Source organism: Lepidochelys kempii, chromosome 4 (genome assembly GCF_965140265.1).
Source record: "Lepidochelys kempii isolate rLepKem1 chromosome 4, rLepKem1.hap2, whole genome shotgun sequence".
Taxonomy (NCBI): domain Eukaryota; kingdom Metazoa; phylum Chordata; order Testudines; family Cheloniidae; genus Lepidochelys; species Lepidochelys kempii.
In genome coordinates, this window is record NC_133259.1 from 94,265,637 (window position 1) to 94,290,445 (window position 24,809).

General features: G+C 39.7%; 1 protein-coding gene across 1 annotated transcript in view; it reads right to left on the reverse strand.

Moving 5' to 3' along the window:
• Positions 1-423: 423 nt before the first annotated feature.
• Positions 424-24,809, reverse strand: part of GRXCR1 (glutaredoxin and cysteine rich domain containing 1) — a 61,223-nt gene continuing 36,837 nt past the window's right edge. Inside the window, exons 3-5 of the mRNA XM_073340109.1 lie at positions 17,274-17,503; positions 6,178-6,243; positions 424-673 (exon numbers count right to left, since the gene is read on the reverse strand). Of these exons, the coding sequence (XP_073196210.1) occupies positions 494-673; positions 6,178-6,243; positions 17,274-17,503 (476 nt within the window). The 3' untranslated portion in view covers positions 424-493. The remainder of the gene's footprint in view (positions 674-6,177; positions 6,244-17,273; positions 17,504-24,809) is intronic.

Below are 24,809 nucleotides of genomic sequence, written 5' to 3' on the forward strand. Positions count from 1 at the left end.
TTGTGACCAAACTGACAGTTTAGTGAAATGCTATGCAGAAAGAATTGTGGTCTGAAGTTAGTCCACATCACAAAATCACTATCATCATTGGCAGTCTGTGCAGAAACTATCAAACAGATATGAAGTCTAAACTTCCTTCTGATGTTTTCTCCAGGTCAGAATTGAGGTCCTTGGGCGGGGTGATGTGAGGAAAAGTGTGCTCCTGCTGCTAAATCTCTTATGTGAATAAAGATTTCAGATCCAAAGGCTGTCAATCTAATAACGTTTGTGAGCACTTTGTTCTCTTAAGTAGCCTATACTTTCCCTTTATTTAAGACTCAGTGCACGTGACAGGCACTGGCCTGAGCTAATGGCTTTAGCAACTGAATAAGAAAAAGTTTATTACAAATACATTTTATTGACTGCATCAGAAACATGGTTGTTTTTAAAAAGTATGTAACAAACTGCTGCAGTAATATCATAATATGAGGTTCTACATGGGAAGATGCCATTCTTAACTTGCACAGCTCTTGCAGCGCTGTAACCCGTTCTCGTTGCAAGAGGTACACTTGAGGGCTTTGAAAGAGTCTGTAAAACAGTTCCGAAAAACAGACATCTTGCTCCCATGGCACGCTGAGCACGGAAGGAAGCCAAAACCACCACAGGAAGGGCATTCATGGGGATGCTGCACTCTCTGCGCAAGGAAAAAGAAAGCAAGAGAGGAAAAGCGTTTCCATTAATGACTGTAATCTCTAGCAAAATGAGGATTCTGAGTCGGAATTCACTCTGCAATATCGTAGAATACCAGGGTTGGAAGTGACCTCAGAAGGTCGTCTTGTCCAACCCCCTGCTCAAACCAGGGCCAATCCCCAATTTTATTTTATTGCCACAGATCCCTAAATGGCCCCCTCAAGGATTGAACTCACAACCCTGGGTTTAGGAGGCCAATGCTCAAACCACTGAGCTATCTCTCCCATCCCCCCAATTCCTATTCTAGGAAACGGCAAAATCTGAACACTGAACTTGGTTTTTGTCGTCCTACTGCCATAGAATCTTGCTTTATCTGTCCTTTCAGGTGGTAAGAGCAGCATTCAGTGATCAACCAAGTTCATTACAAGTTGGTATATCTAACGTAATGCTTAAGGGTTTGTGTTTTCATTTGCCAAAAGAATTAGCCAGGTTCTACATATTTTATTGTCTAGTTATGATCTATTAGATAACTTAACTGGCCTGTTCTAAATTCTGGGGTAAGAAACATGGTGTTTTGTGTTTATACTATATATGGTGCATATTATAATAGTATGACGTGTATAATTTTTCATGTTTATGTTTGAATTGTGTGATTCAGCATTTGACAATTGCTCATATCTTAAAATGATTCATAGCCTCTAAGCAAGGCAGAGCTCTTTAGAAAACAGGTATATACAAATCTAAGTATTGAGGAGATTATCTTAGGTTTTAATTGTAAACGATATATACCAGCCATGGGTCTGATTCTTCTCACATTTGTATAAATCAGGAGTAAATGCCTTTGAAATCAATAGTTACACTGGGGAAACTGGTGTGAGCAAGGAGAGAATAAGACTCAAATCTCTCAGTTGTTCCTGAATTGTTTTAATAATAATAAATTTGTTAGTCTCTAAGGTGCCACAAGTACTCCTTTTCTTTTTCCGAATACAGACTAACACGGCTGCTACTCTGAAACCTTTAATAATTCTGTCTTTATTTTCTTTTTCTTTTTATGATGCATTAAAGAGATTTAAGAAGCAGACTTAAATCTCCTTTAATGAAAACATCACCCTTAATTTAATGATCATCCTGGAGTTTTACTTGAGAGAAATGACATATAGCAAGTACTTACAGTAGCACAGGTGTGTGGGCTTTTTTAGAGCTGCTGTGTTGAGTGAAGGCTTTTAGGGTTCATTTACAGAAGAAAGGCAGTTATATATACAATCCCTGTTAGTATTTCCCAGAGGTATCATACTTAAATAATTAGTAAATTATGCTAAAATATGTACAGCGAACATACTGCTTTTTTGTAATTTCATCAAATGCAACAGAAGTGATGCAAAACTGTCCAAAAAAGTAGTTGTCTACCAGTAATGCAGATCAGTGTGCATAGCCACGTAAAAAGCGAAAGGATGAGGAAAGGCAGATCCCTAGCTGGTATAAGTCAGTACAGTTCCTTTGAAGTCAATGTCAGTTCATTTCAGTTGAGGATCTGGCCCAAGAATCTCTTAAATTCTTGTTTCCTAATGTATCTGATATGCTGCATGGAGCAGCATGAGATATGCCCCTGAAGCTGGGTGAGGGCAAGGGAGTGGTCCAGACCAATGACAGCATAAGCTTCCCAAATGCTGCACTGATAACATGGCAAGGTTGTAGAGGGGCATGATTAGTTTTATCTTGGGGCTCAACCTTCTAATGCTTGGGAAAGACTTGTGGAAAGCTTCTGTGCTTAAAATGTTTGCTGTATGTTTGATAGACGTGCTACATAAGTATACATGCAAAACTAGATAAATAAATCAGTGGTATGTAAAATGCCTACCTGATTCTGAGATATATAATCTCTACACAAAGCTGCAGAAAAAGATCTCAGCCAAAATGCTGTGGGAAAACATAACTTCCTGACCTCAATTTGGCCATTAGATCATCCCTCTGTGTGTGTGTGTGTGTAAGAATTATCATGCTGAAGAAGCCGATCCAGCATATACCAATGTTAGCCAAAGGCAAAGCGAGCTTTTGAATTCTTGTCAGGGTATAGAAAGTCAAACTTAGAGGTAATGTGAAATCCTTCTTGTTTTTCCCTGCATCTCACAAAAGTGGCTTTTACCACTGTCTCATTCAGCAAGCAATTCCTATTTTTGATTAGTCTCTGTGGGGAAGTGTTTATAGCAAAATTCATTTTTCATATCTAGCAATGCCCACATTTTCTGTGGCAGCTTATGATACTAACCTTTTTACTTATATGGATATTTTTGCAACTAACTCCAAAATTAAAAGAGAACCACATTCTTATAATTAAATTCCTAAAATTTCTATTTCTGGCATCATGTGAAAAAGCAATGGTGTGCCACCTAGCAACACTTAGTGAAGGGATGTAACTAGGGCTGTCAATTAATCAGAGTTAACTCATGCGATTAAATAAAAAACAATCACGATTAAAAAAAATTAATCATGATTAATCTCAGTATTAATCACACTGTTAAACAATAGAATACCAATTGACATTTATTAAATATTTTGGATGTTCTTTTACATTTTCAAATATATAGATTTCAATTACAACACAGAATACAGTGCTCACTTTAAATCATTTTGTTTACAAATATTTGCACTGTAAGAATGATAAACAAAAGAAATAGTATTTTTCCATTCAACTCATACAAGTATTGTAGTGCAATCTCTTTATCGTGAAAGCGCAACTTACAAATGTAGATTTTTTTTGTTACATAACTGCATTCAAAAACAAAACAATGTAAAACTTTAGAGCCTACAAGTCCACTCAGTCCTACTTCTTGTTCAGCCAATCGCTAAGAGAAACAAGTTTGTTTACATTTACAGGAGATAATGCTGCCCGCTTCTTATTTACAGTGTCACCTGAAAGTGAGAACAGACGTTCACATGGCACTTTTGCAGCTAGCATTGCAAGGTATTTACTTGCCAGATATGCTAAACATTCATATGCCCCTTCATGCTTCAGCCACCATTCCAGAGGACATGCTTCCATGCTGATGATGATCATTTAAAAAAAAATTAGTTAATTAAATTTGTGACTGAACTCTTTGGGGGAGAATTGTATGTCTCCGGCTCTGTGTTATAGCATGTCCCAGATTATGACCCAGTATGTTGTTCATTTTAAAAACACTTCACTGCAGATTTGACAAAATGCAAAGAAGATACCAATGTGAGATTTCTAAAGACAGTACAGCACTCAACCCAAGGTTTAAGAATCTGAAGTGCCATCCAAAATCTGAGAGGGACGGGGTGTGGAGCATGGTTTCAGAAGTCTTAAAAGAGCAACACTCTGATGTATAAACTACAGAACCCGAACCACCATAATTGAAAATCAACCTTCTGCTGGTGGCATCTTGACTCAGATGATGAAAATGAGCATGTGCTGGTCTGCACTGCTTTAGATGGTTATTGAGCAGAACCCGTCATCAGCATGGATGTATGTCCTCTGGAATGGTGGTTGAAGCATGGAGGGACATTTTTAAATGCAGTTATTTTTTGTACATAATTCTACATTTGTAAGTTCAACTTTCATGATAAAGAGATTGCACTACAGTACTTGTATTAAGTGAATTGAAAAATACTATTTCTTTTGTTTTTACAGTGCAAATATTTATAATAAAAAAATATAAAGTGAGCACTGTAAACTTTGTATATTCTGTGTTGTAATTGAAATCAATATATTTGAAAAGGTGGAAAACACCCAGGGGTGAAAGTAAAGCCGAAGACTTACTGGTATGGGGGCCGGCTCTGGCCCTGGGAAGGGGCGGGCCCTCGGGGGGAAGGGGCAGGGCTGAGGGTCAGCATCCCCCAGCCAGCCCATCTGCACTGCCTGGCCCACGCGGCCCGGGGCTCCAGCTGCCATTTAAAGGGCCCGGGGCTCTGGCCACTGCCACGGTAGCAGCAGTGGCAGCTGGAGCCCCGGGCGCTTTTAAATCGCTTTCGGCAGCCCAGGAGGGCAAAAGGGGCAACGACATTAAAGTGCTGCCACAGCAGCACTTTAAGCAGGGTCCTTTGCCATGGCAGCGCTTTAAGGACCCACCCCCCCCCCCGTCAGCAGCCCTGTTGGTAGGAACCCAGCAGCATTGCCGATGGGGGGCACAAAAGGGGCAGCAACATTAAAGTCAGCTGGTTACTGGCCAGTACTGGAGGCCACCTTTTACTGGTATGCCGTACTGGCCCATACTGGCTTACTTCAAAGTACTTACCCCAAAATATTTATATAAATGGTATTCTATTATTGTTTAACAGCATGATTAATCACAATTAATTTTTTTAATCACTTGTCAGCTCTAGATGTAACCCTTTGAAAAAGTTGGATTTTGGGAGGGGAGGTCTAGCTTTGCCTTGAAAGAACTGAACTGGACTTGCTGAAAGACTGGACTGCATATAGTGAGTTCCTGTGTTCTGGATCTTCAGTGAAAATGAGTCATGACTGAACCTTATAGCTGATTTCCGGCAAAGCCATCTCTGTAATTTGTTTCATTCTAGACCATGAAAATAAACTGGTATTAACACATCAGTGGATGTACTCTGTGTACAGTTATGATCATAGTCTGCTCTAGCCTGCTATTTATTATTTGTACTTTAGTGGCACTTAATGGCCCCTACAAAGATCAGGACACCCATTGTGCTGGGTGCTGTACATACACATAGTAAGAGACTGAGGTTACATTCTAAGCAGATAGGACAGGCAAAGAGCGGGAGAAAAGAAGTATATCTGTTTTACTGATGGGGAAAGGAGAAACCAAGCTTGACTTGCAAGAAATCACACATGAACTCTGTGATAGAGCTGGGAATTAAACCCCTATCTCGTTGGTCCCAGACCAGGGCTTTAACCACCCATCCTTCTGGAGAAGGATGCTAGAGGCTCCGCCTACAAACACAGCTTAACTGCATGTAAAGCTGTCTCACTGGCCAGTCCTTTTGAGCCCAGAGGTGGCCAGTGGATGGAGGAGTGAGGGGCATTCTGCTACCCTAACTGCTACTACTGCTAAGTTCCCTCAGGAACACCCATTTGTTGAGTGGAGATGGTTTGGTCTCTTTTTCAGTTGTACTGTGTTGGATGTTGCTTTTTGTTGTGTTCACCATTGTGTTTCTCTTCTATCAGGATCAAAGAATTTGCTGTCTGATTAAATATCAGACTCCTTATGCTGGATTTGTCCCAGCTCAAATCATGGAGATTGCATAAATAGGTCTTACAGAGGATAAATGTCTTGGGTCTTCTCCCTGTCAAATTCAGGTACAATGGATGTGGACTGTTGAGTTTGGCATAGTGGCAATCCGTTCTGATGGGGCTGGAATCTTTGCTGGTTTGTAACATTAAGTAGTTGTTGGTTTTGAAAAACAGGATTTGTGATCAGTTTAAAACAGAAAGAAAGGAAATACCTAGCAAATAATTTAATTTTAACAGCACAACTTCCATTTGTAGTTTCTCCAGAGAGTTTGTAAAAATACAATTACCTCAATTTTGGTTAAGAGATCCTGCAGCTCCCCTGATTCATTCATTGACAGAATTTTCTCAGCTCCCTATTAGCAAAAAGAAAAAACACAGCAGATTTACCATTGAGGGGACTGGAATTACCTGAGGGTTTACTCTTGGAAATGTAACTAGGTTGAAGAAAAGATTGAATTTTGTTCACGTGAAGTATTTTTGTTATGAGATGAACCTTAGGATGGCTGAAAGGTGAAAATAACCAACTCAAGTTCCTGAAAAGCTGTCCAGGGTTGGTTATTGAACTCTATATTGCATTTTTCTTGGGAATTCACCACAACTTAATTATAGGTTTCAGAGTAGCAGCCGTGTTAGTCTATATCCGCAAAAAGAACAGAAGTACTTGTGGCACCTTAGAGACTAACAAATGTATTAGAGCATAAGCTTTCATGGGCTACAGCCCACTTCATCGGATGCATAGAATGGAACATATAGTAAGAAGATGTATATACATACAGAGAAGGTGAAAGTTGCCATACAAACTGTGAGAGGCTAATTCGTTAAGATGAGCTATTATCAGTAGGAGAAAAAAACCTTTGTAGTGACAATCAAGATGGTCCATTTAGACAGTTGACAAGAAGGTGTGGGGGTACTTAACTTAGGGAAATAGATTCAATATGTGTAATGACCCAGCCACTCCCAGTCTCTATTCAAACCCAAGTTAATGGTATCTAGGTTGCATATTAATTCAAGCTCAGCAGTTTCTCCTTGGAGTCTGTTTTTGAAGCTTTTCTGTTGCAAAATTGCCACCACTAGATACCATTAACTTGGGTTTGAATAGAGACTGGGAGTGGCTAGGTCATTACACATATTGAATCTATTTCCCCATGTTAAGTATCCTCACACCTTCTTGTCAACTGTCTAAATAGGCCATCTTGATTTTCACTACAAAAGTTTTTTTCTCCTGCTGATAAAAGCTCATTTTAACTAATTAGCCTCTCACAGTTTGTATGGCAACTTCCGATTTATCTGTATGTGTATATAATATATATATATATATATATATACACACACACATATCTTCTTACTATATGTTCCATTCTATGCAACTTAATTATAGAGACTGTTTTCGCCTTATTTTACATTATGCACTTCCTGGCAGAATAGAAAATGTCTTATATGTCAAAAATACAATTATATAAATATACACTGCATCAGAGAATGTAGCTAAATGATATCGGGGAAACTGTATTTCAACTATTCTGGCAGGTGAGTATTGAATTCAGACATAACATTCCTAATAAGAGTGAGTACGGACAATGAAAATTCTGTAACAACATTGAAGTCAAAACTCTGTAGTGAATAATAATAATGAAGCCCTAGTACATTAGGCCTTTGGAGATTTCTGTCATCTGAATCAGAGTAGTAATGAAATAGTTTCTCATTTTTCTTTCTGAAAGTAAATGTTCAGAGATTAGTACAAACAAAATGAACATGCCAAAGAAGATGTAAAACTTTTTATTTTCTGTTTTTTTTTCTTTTTGCAACTAATTGAGGGTCCAATTTGAATGTTTTGCATTTAACTTATGTAGCTATGAGTGTCTTGAATAATAATACCTAGCTCTTACATAGCACTTAATCTGTAGTGCTCAAGGTGCTTTACAAAGTAGCTAAACCTCACTATTCCCATTTCACAGATGCAGAAACTGAAGCACAAGGCATTCAAGCAACTTTCCCAGAGTCACCCAGAAGGCAACTGGTGGCAGAGCCAGGAGTAGAATTCTGAGTCCCAGTCCAATTCTCTAGCTACTAGGCAACTCTGTCTCTCCTGTAGCTCAGTAGTTACTGTCATTGCACCAAATACAAAGTACTCTGGATAAGAGGCTTCTGTATGTGCATATCTGAACACACACTTAGTTCAACTGACAATATGTTGGAGTGTCACATACTGGTATCCTGTTCTCCATGGCCAAATGCTGCTTCTCCCCTACCTGCACCGTGCCCCACCTCCCTCCCCAAGTCCCCTGTGGGGGCTGGGAAGGCCCTGAATGCAGACAAATATATGTTGTTCTACAGAACAGGGAGGCAGGCCATGTGCAGGCCAAACAGAGGGACTCAGTGCACACACCATGGGACTCTACTCCATGATACTGTTTCTGTGGCAGCTGGGATGGGAGTGTGGTGAAAGATCAGCCCAGAGGAGGAGTCAGTGAGTGGCTGGTGGTTATGCCACTAGGTGGAAACACAGAACTGAAACCCTTGTGCATGGGAGTATACGGGTCCCCAATTACTTCTACAACCTATTAGTTGACTGGGACAACAGAGTGGAGGCACAGGTGTTCTACAGATCCTCAGATGGTATAAATTGTCATAGTTCCATTAAAGTAATTGGAGCTATGACAATTCTTACACCAGCTGAGGATCTGCTTGTATCTAGCATTGGGGAAGATTCCTCATGCCTGCCCGCCCAACTTAGATTCCCAGCATAAAGTTGTTTTGCTTTAACTTTTGCCGAGGAATGGCATTTTTTTTCTCTCTCAGGCAGACACACCAGATGCTGTGGGTAATTTCTCTGCTATAGCTATGGGCTGTTATTCAGCGACACAGTTTATAATTAAGTATTTTATCTCTTCAAATGACAACATATGAATATTTTAGCCAACACTTATTTAACAACGGATTGCTATTCCATTATTTCACATTTACAGGAATTGAAAAGGAGAGGCAATATATATCTGGCTGTGGTTAGTTACAGAAGCAAAGCTGACTGTGCACTCAACTCTGCCACCTTTGTTCATGGTGAGTAGTGCCTTCCTCCATGAGTTGTCCTATTGAAATCTACTACAGATGATGGGCTGATGGAATAGCTGCTTCAAAGACTGTTCCATGGCCCTCTGTGACGCCTACACAGGGACTTCTATGAGCCACTCCCACTACACCTTTAGCTTGAACGCACCACCCCTTCAGTTCACTGGGATGACTGGGGGAGGGTGCTATTCAGTGTGGGTAAGACTGGCAAAATCTGACACATGAACATCCCAGTCACACAAGTGACTGTTGCTACAAAGCCAACATTTGCCAACAAATACAATAGTGTTTGCTGAGGCCTATCTATATGAGGTGGGAGGAGCTAAACTCATGAGTACACCAGTGCAAACCCCTGATATAAATGCACTGCACTGGTAGAAGACACAGGTTGCACTGCTGTGATTTACCATGCAATGTAGCAACATTTAAGGATTTACTATTCCACTGATGTTAGATACATCAGTGCAAATTCCCTAAATCTAGACAAGCCCTGAGATGATTACAGTTTATTTCTATTTAGAATAGAAATATCTATTGGTGAAAACCATTTCCGTGGTTCCTATTTTATGCTACTTTGATACTGGATTGTAGTGTAAAGCTACTGTCACAACAGTATAATTCAAAATTTGACATGCTTTCCATTATGAACACAGGTTTGAAAGGGTTTATATTTCAGCTTGCATTCAGCTAAAACTTTATCATCCCAGCTGCAAACCAGAAATTCACATTACTGCATCTTTTTTTAATGATACAGTAGTTAGCAATAGTTTTAAAGTCTTTAATATGCTTTTTTCTGATTAGTCTGAACTAGGGCTGTCGAATAATCGCAGTTAACTCATGTGATTAACCCAAAATAAATTAATCATGCGAAACATTCACATGCGCCTTCATGCTTCAGCCACCATTTCAGAGGACATGCTTCCATGCTGATGATGCTCATTTAAAAAAAAATGCGTTAATTAAATTTGTGAGTGAACTCCTTGAGGGAGAATTGTCTGTCTCCTGCTCTGTGTTTTACCTGCATTCTGCCATATATTTCATGTTATAGCAGTTTCAGATGATGACCCAGCATGTTGTTTGTTTTAAGAACAATTTCACTGCAAATCTGACGAAACGCAAAGGAGGTATCAATGTGAGATTTCTACAGATAGCTACAGCACTCGACCGAAGATTTAAGAATCTGAAGTGGCATCTACAATCTGAGAGGGACGGGGTGTGGAGCATGCTTTCAGAAGTCTTAAAAGAGCAACAGTCAGATGCGGAAACTAAAGAACCCGAACCACCAAAAAAGAAAATCAGCCTTCAGTAGGTTGCATCTGACTCCGATGATGAAAGTGAACATGCGTCAGTCTGCACTGCTTTGGATCGTTATCAAGCGGAAGCCATCATCAGCATGGACACATGTCATCTGGAATGGTGGTTGAAGTATGAAGGGACATATGAATCATTAGTGCATCTGGCATGTAAATATCTTGCAACACCAGCTACAACAGTGCCATGCAAACACCTGTTCTCACTTTCAGTTGACATTGTCAACAAGAAGCGGGCAGCATTATCTCCTGCAAATGTAAAAAACTTGTTTGTCTGTGCGATTGGCTGAACAAGAAGCAGGACTGAGTGGACTTATAGGCTCTAAAGTTTTACATTGTTTTATTTTTGAATGCAGTTATTTTTTGTACATAACTCTACATTTGTAAGTTCAACTTTCATGGTAAAGATATTGTACTACAATACTTGTACTGAGTGAACTGAAAAATACTATTTCTTTTCTTTTAACACTACAAATATTTTTAATAAATATAAAGTGAGCCCTGTACACTTTATATTCTGTGTTGTAATTGAAATCAGTATATTTAAAAATGTGGAAAACATCCAAAAATATTAATATAAATAGTATTCTATTATTGTTTAACAGTACGATTAAGCACGGTTAATTTTTTTAGTTGCTTGACAGTTCTATTCTGAACTAAAAATGAAATGTAAGAATATTTTACAAGGAGCTAATCTATATTGTGGACCTGGGACTCTAAGAATAAAAATTAAGGCTCCATTGTTTAGGTCAGCTACTGTGTTATCATGATAGCTGCTTTTCATAACATCTGTATCAATGACACAGGCTATGGGCTAGATTATGCCCTGCACTTATGCAGCTGCACTGGGGTGGTAAGAAGTAAGTATTCTGCCCCTTCTGAGGCCAACATAAGGGCTATCCATAATTACAGCTCTAGTACTCAGGGTAGCACACAGACACAGTTCCTGATGGACACAGGCATAGACTACTCCCCTGTATGCATGTGCATCAGGGACAGAGAGTGGGTTGTGATGACAAGCTGAAAGATGACACAACCATAAGCCTCCCTCCTCCTCCTACATGTACCAGCTGAATGTAACACCCTTTAAATAAGTGTAGTTACTTATTCATTACTCCCACACCCAGTCCTCTGCGGGTAGTACAGCTCCCTAGCACCCCCTTAGCATGGGCTCCATGCTAAAAGCATGATCTAGCCCAGTGGTTCTCAAACTGTGTGTTGGGACCCCAAAGTGGGTTGGAACCCCATTTTAATGGGGTCGCTAAGGCTGTCTTAGACTTGCTGGGGCCCAGGGCCAAAGCTCAAGCCCAAGCCCTACCGCCCAGGGCAGCGGGGCTCAAGGTTATAGGCCCTCTGCCTGGGGGTGAAGCCCTCGGGCTTCAGCTTTGGCCCCCCACCACCTGGGACAGTCGGGGTTGGGGTTTGGCTTTGGCCCCACCACCCGCAGCAGTGGGGCTTGAGCGGACTCAAGGTTCGGTCACCCATCCTGTGGTCGTGTAGTAATTTTTGTTAACAGAAGGGGGCTGCAGTGCAATGAAGTTTGAGAACCCCTGATCTAGCCCTATGTAGGTAGCATGCTAAAATAGATTTAATTGTACCTATTCCATAGACACCATTTTTATGTTAATGGGAGCTCTTTCACTGAGTGTGCACTCGCTCTTTCCAGGGTGTTGGAGCAATTTGTATAGTGGGGGTGCTGAGAGCCATTGAAACAAACTGTAAACCCTGTATATGATGGAAACCACTTCAAGCCAGGGGGTGTTACTGCACCCCCCACACCTCTAGTTACAGCACCTCTGGCTCTATCTTCAGACTATTGCAGTACAGGGGTCTCTGAGACTACTTCAGTATGAAGAACTGAAATAAACTAACTTCAAGTGCTGGGTTTACTAGCAGGATCTAGAATTATGATCCAAATAATCAGGTTATTCATCTTAGACCCTTAAATCCACTAAAGTAAAAAGCCTGCCCTTCTACCTGTTTCATTTTTGTTTGTTTTTTGAGTAAATCCTTCTCTATCCCACAATTAAAGAACTATCTCACAGTGTGAAGAATTTCTAGTGAGAGGAAAGCTATCTTGTTGGATGAATAGATGCTATCATCCATTAGTAATCTAACATTAACCTAATATTAGTGTGGATTTAAATGTAAGCCACAGCACTTAATGCTTGTATTAACGGTTTTGCACAGAAATGGCAAACAAAAGGCATACATGAAAAGGGGTCCTGAGGTGCATTGTCTTAAATAATTATTTTCTTTTAATTTTTCTTCAGTCAGACTGAGTTTTAATGTACAGGAAAGTAAGGAGTAAGTCACACACTTTGAAGTCCTTGTTTAGCAATGGTTCAATGAGAGTTTTGCCTGAGGTTAGGACCTAACTCCCTAAGGATTTGGTCTAAGAGAATTGGCAAGAGGCATAGTTCAGGGACATAAGGTGGAAGCTTTCCTACACTGTCCTGCCAATGCACCATATGCCTTACTTGCATGAGGAGAATTGCAGATGTTGTCTCTCTCTGAGCAAGGACTAGCTGACAGTGTCTGTATGGGAATTTAGTGACATGCATGTCTTTCTATATACACTAAGTTAGAGTGTGATGTGAATGAGGTATGTTGATTGTAGATACATGAAGATCATGTCATGATCTGGGACCCTGATGCAGGATCTGGGCCTAAAGCTGTCTCTGAATTTCCTTTCAACTTTATCCCCTATCTCATTGATATGTGCATTCATTTATTTTTCATTTGGTTTTTCAGACTGTCTCTAGTTTAAAGAGAGCTATCATTCACACAAAACTATTTTTATCGACCAGTAATGATAAGGAAAAATAATATTATATTTTAATGGAACTTTAGTGAAATAAATCTGCTGCTGTATGGTTGGGATTTATTAAAAGTTTGAAAAGATGAAGTGAGAACAAATGTCACTAAAACAGAATCATCACTCTCTACCCTCCACCACACTGCAGTGAAAGTGCATTTGAGTTTAGATTAAATCCATCGCTGTCTTTGGGAGGAAAGTGTATAGTTGTGAATAGAGCTGTGCAAATAACTGATTTTTCAGTTCAGTGGCAGTTCCAAAAAATAATAAAATAAAATAAATGTTTTGTTCAACCCAAAACAAAATGGTTTGATTTCTAGTTCTAAAGTGTTTTTTTAAAATAAAGAAAAATTCAAAATAAAAGTATAAGAGTTGAAAAAATACAATATTTTATTTTGCAAATGCCAATGTTTCTATTTTTACAGAACCTTGTTTTGGATTTTTTCCAGTCAAAACAATTCAGTGAATTTGACATAAATTTACAAAATGTTTTGGTTGACTTGAGTCTTCATTTTTCTCAGAAAAAAATTTGTTTGAAAAATTTCACCTCGCTCTAGTTATGAATACTTCCATAATAGTAGAAGAAACACCTTTAACATGACATCTCTTGGTGTGGTAGTTAGTTGCGTTGGTAAAACATCCCCCTGTATTCTAGGAAATCTTGTTCTTCAGTCTATAACTCTGCTTTTACGTTAGTAGAGTAAAGACTGACTCCTCTGCCAAAAAAAGCATATTCTTTCTTGGTTTGGTCCATCTCTCTGGATTGCCGGCTTGACTGTTGGGTTCAGATTCTATAACACCTTAAAATGACACTCTTTTTTCATATACATTCTTACTATTTGCTTGGCTTTCGGCAAGTTTATCCCCATCCAGAAAATGAGAGAACATTTGTACTAATGTCAAATCTGTCAGTGAGAAAAGAAATATAAGGGGAGCTTGAGTGCACCAAGTCCTGTTATTCACTGAAGATGTTTATTTTATTAAGGTCATTGTGCAAAATTCTGGTCTCACTTATGCTGTCATTAATCCAGGGTAACTTCTTTGATTTTTGGCCTAGTATCTTCATGCCACAGGTGAGTGCATATTGACTCCTTTTAGAAGGCTGAATGGGATGTGTGTGGCATAGCAAGTGATGCTTAGTATTACCCACAGTTCACAAACTGTAGTTTATGAAACACTGGTCATCTCCATGGAAGAGTAAAGTATCTGTAAGAGGTAGCCCAGCAAGCTCCCGTGTATAGAATATCTGTTTCTCAGATTGCCATTAAACAATTGCAGGAGACCAAGATTCAGCAGTTACTGCTGGATTTATCAGTTTATGAAGGCAACACTTGTAGTATCATTGATCTGTAGATTATAAGGCCCAAGGGTACCTTTATGATCATCAAAAAGAAAAGGAGTACTTGTGGCACCTTACAGACTAACAAATTTATTTGAGCATAAGCTTTCGTGAGTTACAGCTCACTCACGAAAGCTTATGCTCAAATAAATTGGTTAGTCTCTAAGGTGCCACAAGTACTCCTTTTCTTTTTGCGAATACAGACTAACACAGCTGCTACTCTGAAACCTGTCTTTATGATCATCAAGTCTGACCTCCTGCATAACAAAGACCCTAATTTCTCACTGAACTAAAGCATGTCTTTTTAAAAACTGGCTGATATTAATATGAATAATCCACTGCATTCCTGGATAAATTGTTCTAATATTAATTACCATTGCTGTATCTTACTTTCAGTTTGAATTTATCTTGCTTCAACTTCCTGCCATTGAATCTTATTATGCCTTTGTCTGCTAAGTTAAATAGCTCTCTGCTATCAGAAATATTCTCAATGGAGGCATTAATAGGCTATGATCAAGTTACCTATTAACCTTGTCTTTGATAATATAATCGGGTTGAGCTTCTTAAATCTCTCATGGTAAGGCAGGCTTTCTAGACCTGGAATAATTCTTGGGGTAACTTTTTTTTTTTTTTTCAACCCTTTCCAATTTTTCAACATCTTTTTTTAAAATGTGGAGACCAGACATGACATGATATTCCAGAAATGATCTCACCAAATATAGACATAATACCACCTTCCTGCTATGACTCTACATCCTCTGTGTACACCCTCGTAGCCATACCAGCTCGTGTTCAGTTGGTTATTCACTATGACCTATAGGTCCTTTCCGGAGTCACTGTTTTGGATGATACAATCCGTCATCCTGGAAATATGACTTACAGTCTTGGTTCTTGGATGCATGACCTTGCATTTGTTCATATTAAAATGCATGTTGCTTGTTTCAGGGAGTAGACACAGGCTTATATCACTTTATATAAAGACAAATAACAACTTATTACAACCTTTTAATGAAGCAGGGGGTTGTGTGGCAACAGTAACTACTGTCTGAAAAGATTTCAGAGTAGGAGCCATGTTAGTCTGTATCCGCAAAAAGAAAAGGAGTACTTGTGGCACCATAGAGACTAATAAATTTGTTAGTCTCTAAGGTGCCACAAGTACTTCTTTTCTTTTTGTCTGAAAAGAGTGGGTTTACAAGAAATAAGAGGCCCAAGCGAAAATGGCAAACTCAAGGACATCTCTTGACCCTGTTTAGCCTACAGAATGAGTCCCTTTCCTTGCTCATTATCCCTCATAAAGTTAATGACCCAACCCACATCTCCTCCGCCATCTTTGAGGAGGGTTTTCCCAGCACAGAGGAATTAATCCAACTCCAAGCTGCAGTTTTTTCATAAGGGGCTGGGGGCGGGTAGGGAACAGAGTCAAGTATTCATCTTTACACATCCACAGGATCCTACTGTTGGACAGATGATCTCACCCATTGCAACAGGCAGTAGTCAGACATGTTCATACGGCTGGGAACCTTGCCACAAAATGAGAATACTGTGAATGTAGTATTGTTACATAGCCTAGAAAAGGAAAAGCTAAATTTAGTCTTCAAAAAGCTAAATTGCTGGCTTATTGGTCTTTAAAAAGATATTATTAATGCCTACCCTTTAGGAGTGCTGACCTCTGCAAGATGGGGAAACACTAGAGGCTTGTTCTGGTAACAGATGCACAATAGTTACACCACACTCATATTAGTGGGACAGTGGTTGTAAGGCCGTTCACCATTCATACCACCAAAGGAAAGCCATAGAATATTTTGTTGCAAAATACAAAAGCGTTTTAGAGTAGGGTAAATGCATCAATTCGCTGCAATGACATCGCTACTTAAAAAGAAAAGGAGTACTTGTGGCACCTTAGCGACTAACAAGTTTATTTGAGCATAAGCTTTCGTGAGCTACAGCTATGCTCAGATAAATTTATTAGTCTCTAAGGTACCACAAGTCCTCCTTTTCTTTTTGTGGATACAGACTTTAACACAGCTGCTACTCTGAAACTTGTCATCGCTACATAGTTTATAATAAAACAATTGGTATTTTCTTAAAGAACTACATACAAATGTCATCATCATCATAAGTAAATCTTCACAGAGTATGAAGCAAATAAAAATCTAATTCTTAAACCTGCCACCACATTAGAACTGGCCAAATGAAGGGGAGAAATATAATATTATAAAAAAATGTGAAATTGATTAAATGGATATAAAACTCAATTTCTTCAATCAGATCTCTAAGATGAATGAATAATGGAAGATAAAATTAATCAAATGTTTCATATGAAGATAAATTATTCGATAAGTTCTACTTTAACTTGCAAAATATCATTCAACCAGCCCCTTTGCATATTTTACATACATCCTTTTCTCCCCATCCCCCCTCCACAAAAAACCCCTGGGGCTTTACATCTGACTGGTCTCTGACAGTTCTGAATGCCCTTGGAAAAGGATAAATGAATGCTACAATTCCTTTTTTGTATCACCTACTTGCTGAAAATGCTGAGCTATTGAAGTAGAGTGAAAAATCAGAGGCTAAGCATAACTTGTTCACTTGTCTGTTACTTAAGCATGCCCCCCAACTTTTCCCTGTTTGTTTTATCCACCTGTTGCATCTTGTAGTAACTAGACTGTGGGCTCTTTGGGACAGGGACCATGTTTCGCTGTGTATGTGTACAGAGCCTAGCACAATAGGGCCCCAATCCTTGATTGCTCCTGTAATACAAACAATAAAAGAAAATAATTTCCCATTCTTATCGGTTAGCATCTACACACACACACTGCAGAGTGAAATTTAAACTTGTGCAGAACTTACCCCAAGATATTGGCCATCAATAAAGACAACAGGTAGTGATGGGATTTCACACACCCTCCTGCATCTTTCTTCTAGTTCTTTTCCATAATCGCTGTTCAGAGCAATGTTTTTTTCTTCAAATTTCACTCTGTGATTTTGGAAGATCTTTCTTACTAGCTCGCATCTTTCAAACGTGGTTCTCACCACACGAAGGCTGGTAGTGTAAATTACGATGCGACCAAATTCTAGAACTGTAGACACCTGGAAAACGAAATGTTTTTATTGTTCACTCCAGTAAATAAAATGTTAGTAGTTACATTTATTTCATGGCTGTACCAGTACCTTTCAGTGATTATTCTGTTCTTTTGAAATATTATTTAAGCAGTAAGCACATCTTAACCTCTTTTCCAAAATTGTTGTTTTGTTTTTCTCTCCTCAAACATAAGTATGGAAGAGGATGAGGTGTGATCTTGGATTAAGCTGTCATAATTGCCATGCAGGGGCCCAATTAAGAGGACTTATGTTGGCTTTGCAAGCAGCTTTGAACAGTGATGAATCAGCCCCACTTGTTCCAGTCTCTAAAACAATGGTTCCCAAACTTGTTCCGCCGCTTGTTCAGGGAAAGCCGGGCTGGGCCGGTTTGTTTATCTGCCACATCCGCAGGTTCAGCCGATCGTGGCTCCCACTGGCTGCAGTTCGCTGCTCCAGGCCAATGGGAGCTGCTGGAAGCGGCGCGGGCCGAGTGACGTACTGGCCGCCGCTTCCAGCAGCCCCATTGGCCTGGAGCAGCGAACCACAGCCACTGGGAGCCACGACTGGCCAAATCTGCGGATGCGGCAGGTAAACAAACCGGCCCGGCCCGGCAGAGGCTTTCCTTGCACAAGCAGCTGAACAAGTTTGGGAACCACTACTCTAAAAGCACAAATACACAGTTATCCAGCTGTGACCTTCATCTAGGTATGTGATTAATCCACTTTTTGGGGATTTGCCAGATCCTGTATCAAATACGGTTTTGTTTTTCCCCTATCAGTTGGGGACTAGGGACCCATATAGCCAATGATATCTTGATCTCACATTATAGTACAGGGGTAGTACATTATATCTTGATCTCACATAATAGCACAGGGGCAGTCAATAGGCAAATTGCAGACCAAATCTGGACTACCAGACGCTTTTGAACAGACCCCCAAATATTTTTATTTACTTGTTTTCATTTAGTATTATCATTATTTTCTCTGGAGTCTGGACTTCGACTATACCTTGACCAAGAAATGTAGACCTTGACAAAAAATAAATGATTACCCCTGCTAGAGCCCTTGCTATCATGATTCCTCATGAAAAGCCAATGCTACTGCTAGGAAAAAAGGATGCAAGAGAAAGGCAGACAATTTTGTCTGTCTAACTGAAAAGGACTGGCATCTCTTGAGAGGCAGCTCAGTACTTCCTGGTCTTTGCTGGGGATTCAACCAACAGTTTTCCCTTTTAAAATGGTAAATTTATAATAAGGGTCAGATCCAAAGCCTATTGTAGTCAATAGAGGTTGAAAGAGAGAGAGTGTGCGAGAGAGTCTCCCCTCTTTAAAAAAGTAGCTTGCATTATAATAATGTCAAAGAACCATTGTTGTAGATCAAAGAGATATTAAGTTCAGACAAAAACTGGATAAATAGTAGAACTCCTAGGTTATTAACTAAAGCAAAGTGAGCTTCCAAGCCTTTTGAGTTACCCTTTGCAAGAGCCAACATGAGAGGGTTTCATTATTTTGGCAATGTTACAGAAATAAAGCCACAAGTTAGGAAACACTACAGAACAAAGACTTACATTATACTGCAGCAATTTGTAGAAAATGATTCTTGATGTGTGATTGTTCATTTTTGAATTGTGTAAACTAACTGCAGGGGTAAAATTGCAGTCAGACTAGGACAAACACCACTGGAAGTGACTGAAATGTCACTGGCAGCAAATTTATTTTACTTAGATTTTTAAAGGATTTAATTTGTAGTTAAGGAAAGTCCCCAAGAAGAACTTTCAGCTCTTCCAAATCACCAAAGGGATGCTTCAAAAATATGGAATTTACCAATTTCCTACCCACCATCCCAGGAAATCATCCCATAAAGGATCCAAAGGTTCTTTCTCGCTGGTTATACTTCTTGGCTCTTCTGTTTGTAGGAAAAGTTAGTGTAAAATTGACCCATTACTCATTGGTCTGTATTTTATCCCTAGAATCTACTATACATCTGCTGAGGCAATTAACTCTTCCTTAGCATTTTTCACAACTCCTGAATGAGAGGAATAGCTTATCCCTTATTAAACCATTCAATATTCTACAGTAATGGTGCAAAACATTGCAATAAGCCTCATCTGTCACCTTTGTCTTATAAATTATATTCTCCTCCTTTCTGGTTATTATACTATTCCTAGCATCTAAAATGCCCATCACTATAGTATCTCAGAACACAAAGTAATACTTTTTCAGCATTGTTCACACAAACATCTCAGATCTCTTTATGAACATTAATTTATTCTTGTAATGCCCATGTGTGGTAGTATGGTACCATTATTCCTATTTCACAAATGAGAAAATTGAGGCACAAAGTGATTAAGAAACTTTCCTAAAGTCACACAGGAAGGCTGGAGTACAACCAAGACTAGAATCGGTAATGTGGCTTAGTTGTATTCTTTAATCATAAGACTCTCTGTAGCTGGGTGGTTACCCGCTCCAGCCCTGGAAAGGGTTAAAGCCAGCCCTGGGAGAGGGCTGGGGCTGTGAGAAGCAGTTAGGCTGATGGGGAAGGCAGCCACAGCTGGGGCCACGCCCCAATCAGGTTGCAGCTGGCCCTACAAAAGGCCAGTGAGCCAGGTGTTTAAGATTCTTTCTCTAGCTTTTCTAAGGGAAGGACTTGCCTTTCTGGGAGCTGAACAGGGACCTGAGGTAGGGCAGTGCTGGGGGAAAGGCAAGAGGGACTGGGGAGCTCCAGCCTGACAACCCCCCAGACTGCAGGGCCCAAACCAGGTTCTGGGACTACAAAGGAGCAGCCTGGGGATAGGCAAAGGCAGCAGGTCCTACCCCATCTTGCCAATGATGAGTGGCCATTACAGGCTACAGTTGGTCCCAGTGAGTGTGGGTTAAATGATGACTGGCAGTAGGCACTGAGGCAAGGTGGCATTGGGGGGTTAGGGGTTCCCTGGGGAGGGGAGACCTGGAGACTGAGGGGATACTGCTGGGGCAGAGCCCCCGGCCAAAGGGGCACCAGGGTCCAGCAGCAGTGATGACACTGGCCTGCAGAGGGTGCTCCGGAGCTGGAAAACAAGCTAATTCCCAGACAGCCAGCAGGAGGTGCTGCAGGGGTGAATCCTGCATAGTTACACTCTCTCAACAAAACTAAACTAAAGTGAAAGGAAAAAAATAATTGATAATATGGTTACAGATTTGTTATGGAACTAGGATTGCTGAGTAATGATCCACAATTAAACAAGATTCCTTACAGAGCAGAAGAGCTGATGCCAAAGTCCAAAAGATTTGCAAAAGTACTAAAAATAGAGAATTTTTAGCAAGCAAATGTATAACACGTTGCACAGTTTTGGGGGGGGGGACAGCTTCTTATGCACAGGACAAAAGAGTGGGGGAGTTGAGAAGTAAGCTATTTTTGAACTAATGGAAATGCTAACTCCAAATAATTTCTTTAACAATGCTAATTCACAATTCCAGAGGCAAAAATAACTTTCATGTATACCTGACTGGAAGTGAAAGAACTTTGGTTCTCACAAATGATGTTTTCCAACATTAAACGAATAAAGTCATGCTGGATCTTGGTAGCATTGTCATAATGAACAGGAGCCAGAATCATCCTCTCTAATAAACCTGGTCAACCACTTTCCAGTGGAATTGTTTTTCCATTGGAATTTTTTTTTTTTGAGCAGAATCAGAACATTCCCATGAACGTGTTGCTTCTATTGAAACTTTAGGGGGAAACCAACCAAGTAAACCAGCTTGTGCACCCACTTCTCTGGCTCTTTGGCAGCCTGCCTTTTGAGGGAGAGAGGAAGCCACAGCTTAGCATAGCCTGTTTTGTTCTGATTTGGAACGTTTTTTTTTTTTTTAAATGCAACATTTTCTAGAAATACCACTTACCACACAGCTCTAATTTCTAGTACTAGTGGTTCCCAGTCACAGCAGATGGGATTGAAACAAAGGGTCATTATCTGAATTAGCATCAGCACTTGAGGTGTTCTAGCAGCATACAAATCAACAGACATGGGGAAAGTAGAGAGATGAAAGACTATTTGGAGTGATATCAAGCAGAGATTAGGCAGGTTTATGTGTCTGCATTTGCTTTTATGTTTCTTTTGCCTAATGGGGTAATGAAGAACACTTGTATGTGCTGCAAAGATGTACCAAGGGTGCAAGATAAATAGGAACTCAGGACATATTAGATTTCTTCAAATGGCTTTCCAAACTAGAGGCTGACTGTGCTTGGCATTGGAACATTAAGCTTTTCCTCTTTGCACTATACTGTTGCCTACTGTGGCTGCACTTGATCATTCAAAATCCTACATGTAAATATACAGAAAATGTGAAAGTGAAATTCTCTTTTCTCTGATTAGTACTAATTCCTATTTTGTTACCCAGTTTGAAGGATAGTAACCCACGATATGTACTATAGAATATAAACCTTTGCAGTAAATCGGCAGAGTTCTATTCTGAACCAATATCCCTGTAGCTTTGCTTTGCTGAGCTGTAAATGTAGGTTCTTATCTGTTAGTCTCACATGGCAGCAGAATTGTAATAAACTAAATGGCAGCAAAAAATAAATTAATGGAAAAGCAGTTCAGAAAATGAACTTTCACCGTTTACTGTAATGAACCTTAGATCATTAAATATATGAATGCATTTCGTGTTTTGAGTTGGAATAAAACAGAGGGCATAGGTGACTAGTAACTGCTGATCGTAAAGAGGCACAATTTAAAGGTTATGATGGTATTGCATTGCTCCATACGTGGTGCTTGCAGCACAGCCCAAATTTAGCCCTAACAGACCTTACAAGGACACTGTGAAACTGACTATACACAAAGTGCCATCAATACATAAAATAAACTGAAAAAAAGGAGAGGAGACACTTTCCTCCCTCTTTCTCGCCCCCCCCCCCTTCCCACACACCCTAAACTCTTTTGGTTTTCGTAATCTTACTTGTTAGCTTGTCACTATAGTAGGTACAAAGTTTTCAGACAGACGTGATTTTTTTTTTTCAAGTTGACATTGTGCCTTTAGCCGTGATCCTACATTTCTGCTCACCTGGAGAGGAATGCAGGACTCCTAGACTCATAGGGAATTCCAGACAGACTGTCACAGGCCTGGTGTAAAGTAGGACTTGGATGGTGGCCATCTTAATAAAAAGTATAAGCACTTTTTTGCAATCCTGCTTTCAGGAAATATTACTCTACAGCTAACCTTACATCTTTCATATAGACTGGAAACTTGACAAATCATTATCAATCAAGCAGTTTGTACTGCAGAAAGACCCCAGGAGAAAGTATGTTTCCAGAATCGCTGCAAGTGGTCTAGTCCATATTGCAAGCAGGAGACACAAGTAATTTATTCCTATCTCTCCCTATATGGGAAATTGTGTTTGCCCTCAGATATAGAAACACCTAAAAAGAGCATCTGATGGAAAAATGTCTGCAAAGATACTCCCTGCTGTGAGGAGGAGGAGGAATTTGTATGGTTTATTTTTAAGTTGGAACAATTACCACATATTTGTACCCCTATAACAGATGCTTTGACAAGAGCAAAATAAAGCTGACAGGCTGTCATAAACATATAGATAAGGGTAGCATAAAATCCCTCCTTTACCTGTAAGGGGTTAAGAAACTCAAATAACCTGGTTGGCACCTGACCAAAAGGACCAATAAGGGAAGAAGATCCTTTCAAATCTGCGGGGGGGAGGCTTTGTTTTGTGCTCTTTGTTGTTCTCTCTTGGACAGAGAGGGACCAGGGTAGGAAAAACCATCTCCTAAAACCCTACCTGAAATAAGCATCCAAGATTTAAAAAAATTGTAAGTAATAGCAAGTAAATGTGTTAGCTTATCTTTTATTTTAGCTTGTGAATTTTCCCTATGCTAAGAAGGAGGTTTATTCCTTGTGTTTTTTGGGTTTGTTTTTTTTTTGTAACTTTAAAGTTTTGCCTAGAGGGGAATCCTCTGTGTGGTAAATCTTATTACCCTGTAAAACTACCTTCCATCCTGATTTTACAAAGGTGCTTCTTTTACTTTATAATAAAGTTCTGTTTAGAATCTGATTGGTTTTTAGTGTCCGGCTTGTGCTCAGCTTGTTTACCTATTTGGTTGGTATGTGATTCTCAAAACTCCCCAGGAAAGGGGGTGAAGGGGCTTGGGGGGGATATTTTGGGGAAACAGGAACTCCAAGTGGTCCCTTTCCTAAATCTTTGCCTAGCTCACTTGGTGGTGGCAGCAGTACCATCCAAGGACAAGGAAGGATTTGTGCCTGGGGGAAGTTTTTAACCTAAGCTGGTGGAAATAAGTTTAGGGGGTCTTTCATGTGGGTCCCCACATCAATACCCCAGAGTTCAGATTGGGGATGGAACCCTGACACAGGCATTCATGGACCACCCAGGACTTGAAAATTATTCTTTAGAGCTCTTAAGATCTAACAAGATACTGGGAGGTTCTACTGAGCTCGGGCCTGAAGGAACTCTCCTGTTCAGTCTATCCTCCTGTTGACTGAAAGGGATATTCCTAGATGCACAAGAGAACTCGAGTGCACAGAAGTGTTCTGTGTAGCATAAAGAAGCTCAATGGCTCGGTCATACACAGAACACAAGAGTGCATCAAACCATAGTTAAACATTATAGACCTCTATTTCTTCTTGAGGACCCATACCTTAAAAGGCTCAAAGTGAGCAACACACTTGAACTATATATAAAGATGTAGCGTCCTGTTAACCATGAATATCCCGTTATCTCCTGAGTTCTTGACTTGTAATAAAAGGAATATTTCATTTGCAGAAAAAGTAAAAAATAAACTGAATGATGAGGCAGCTGGTAACATACAATTAAATGCAGCACTGTAGTGCACTATTAGAAATCCACAAAATAAATGCATATTTACCCATCTTTTCTGACCCTGCCTCTAGCATTCAGTAGTATAAACAGTGCAACTCAAGATTTATTGTGAAGATGGCAGTTTAACAAGATGGACAACAGATGCTGCTTAGTTTTCTAAAAATTTATTTATTTTTTTTATTTTGCTTTCTTTTTAATATGCAAGTTGGTTAGAGAATGCATATTGCATAGGGTTAATTTAATGGATATTTTAAATATATATAAACTGAACACCCTCACTTTTAAATCTAGATGGACCCCCAAAATTGGTCATATTTGTTTCTAATAACAGGAATACAGAAATAAGGGAATTGCCAAATTCCCAGACTGGATCAGACCAGCGGTCAATCTAGTACAGTATTCTGTCATCAACAGTGACTAGTACCAGATGCTTCAGAATAAGGTTCAAGAAAGCCTGGAGAAGATATTGTGTAATGTGCCC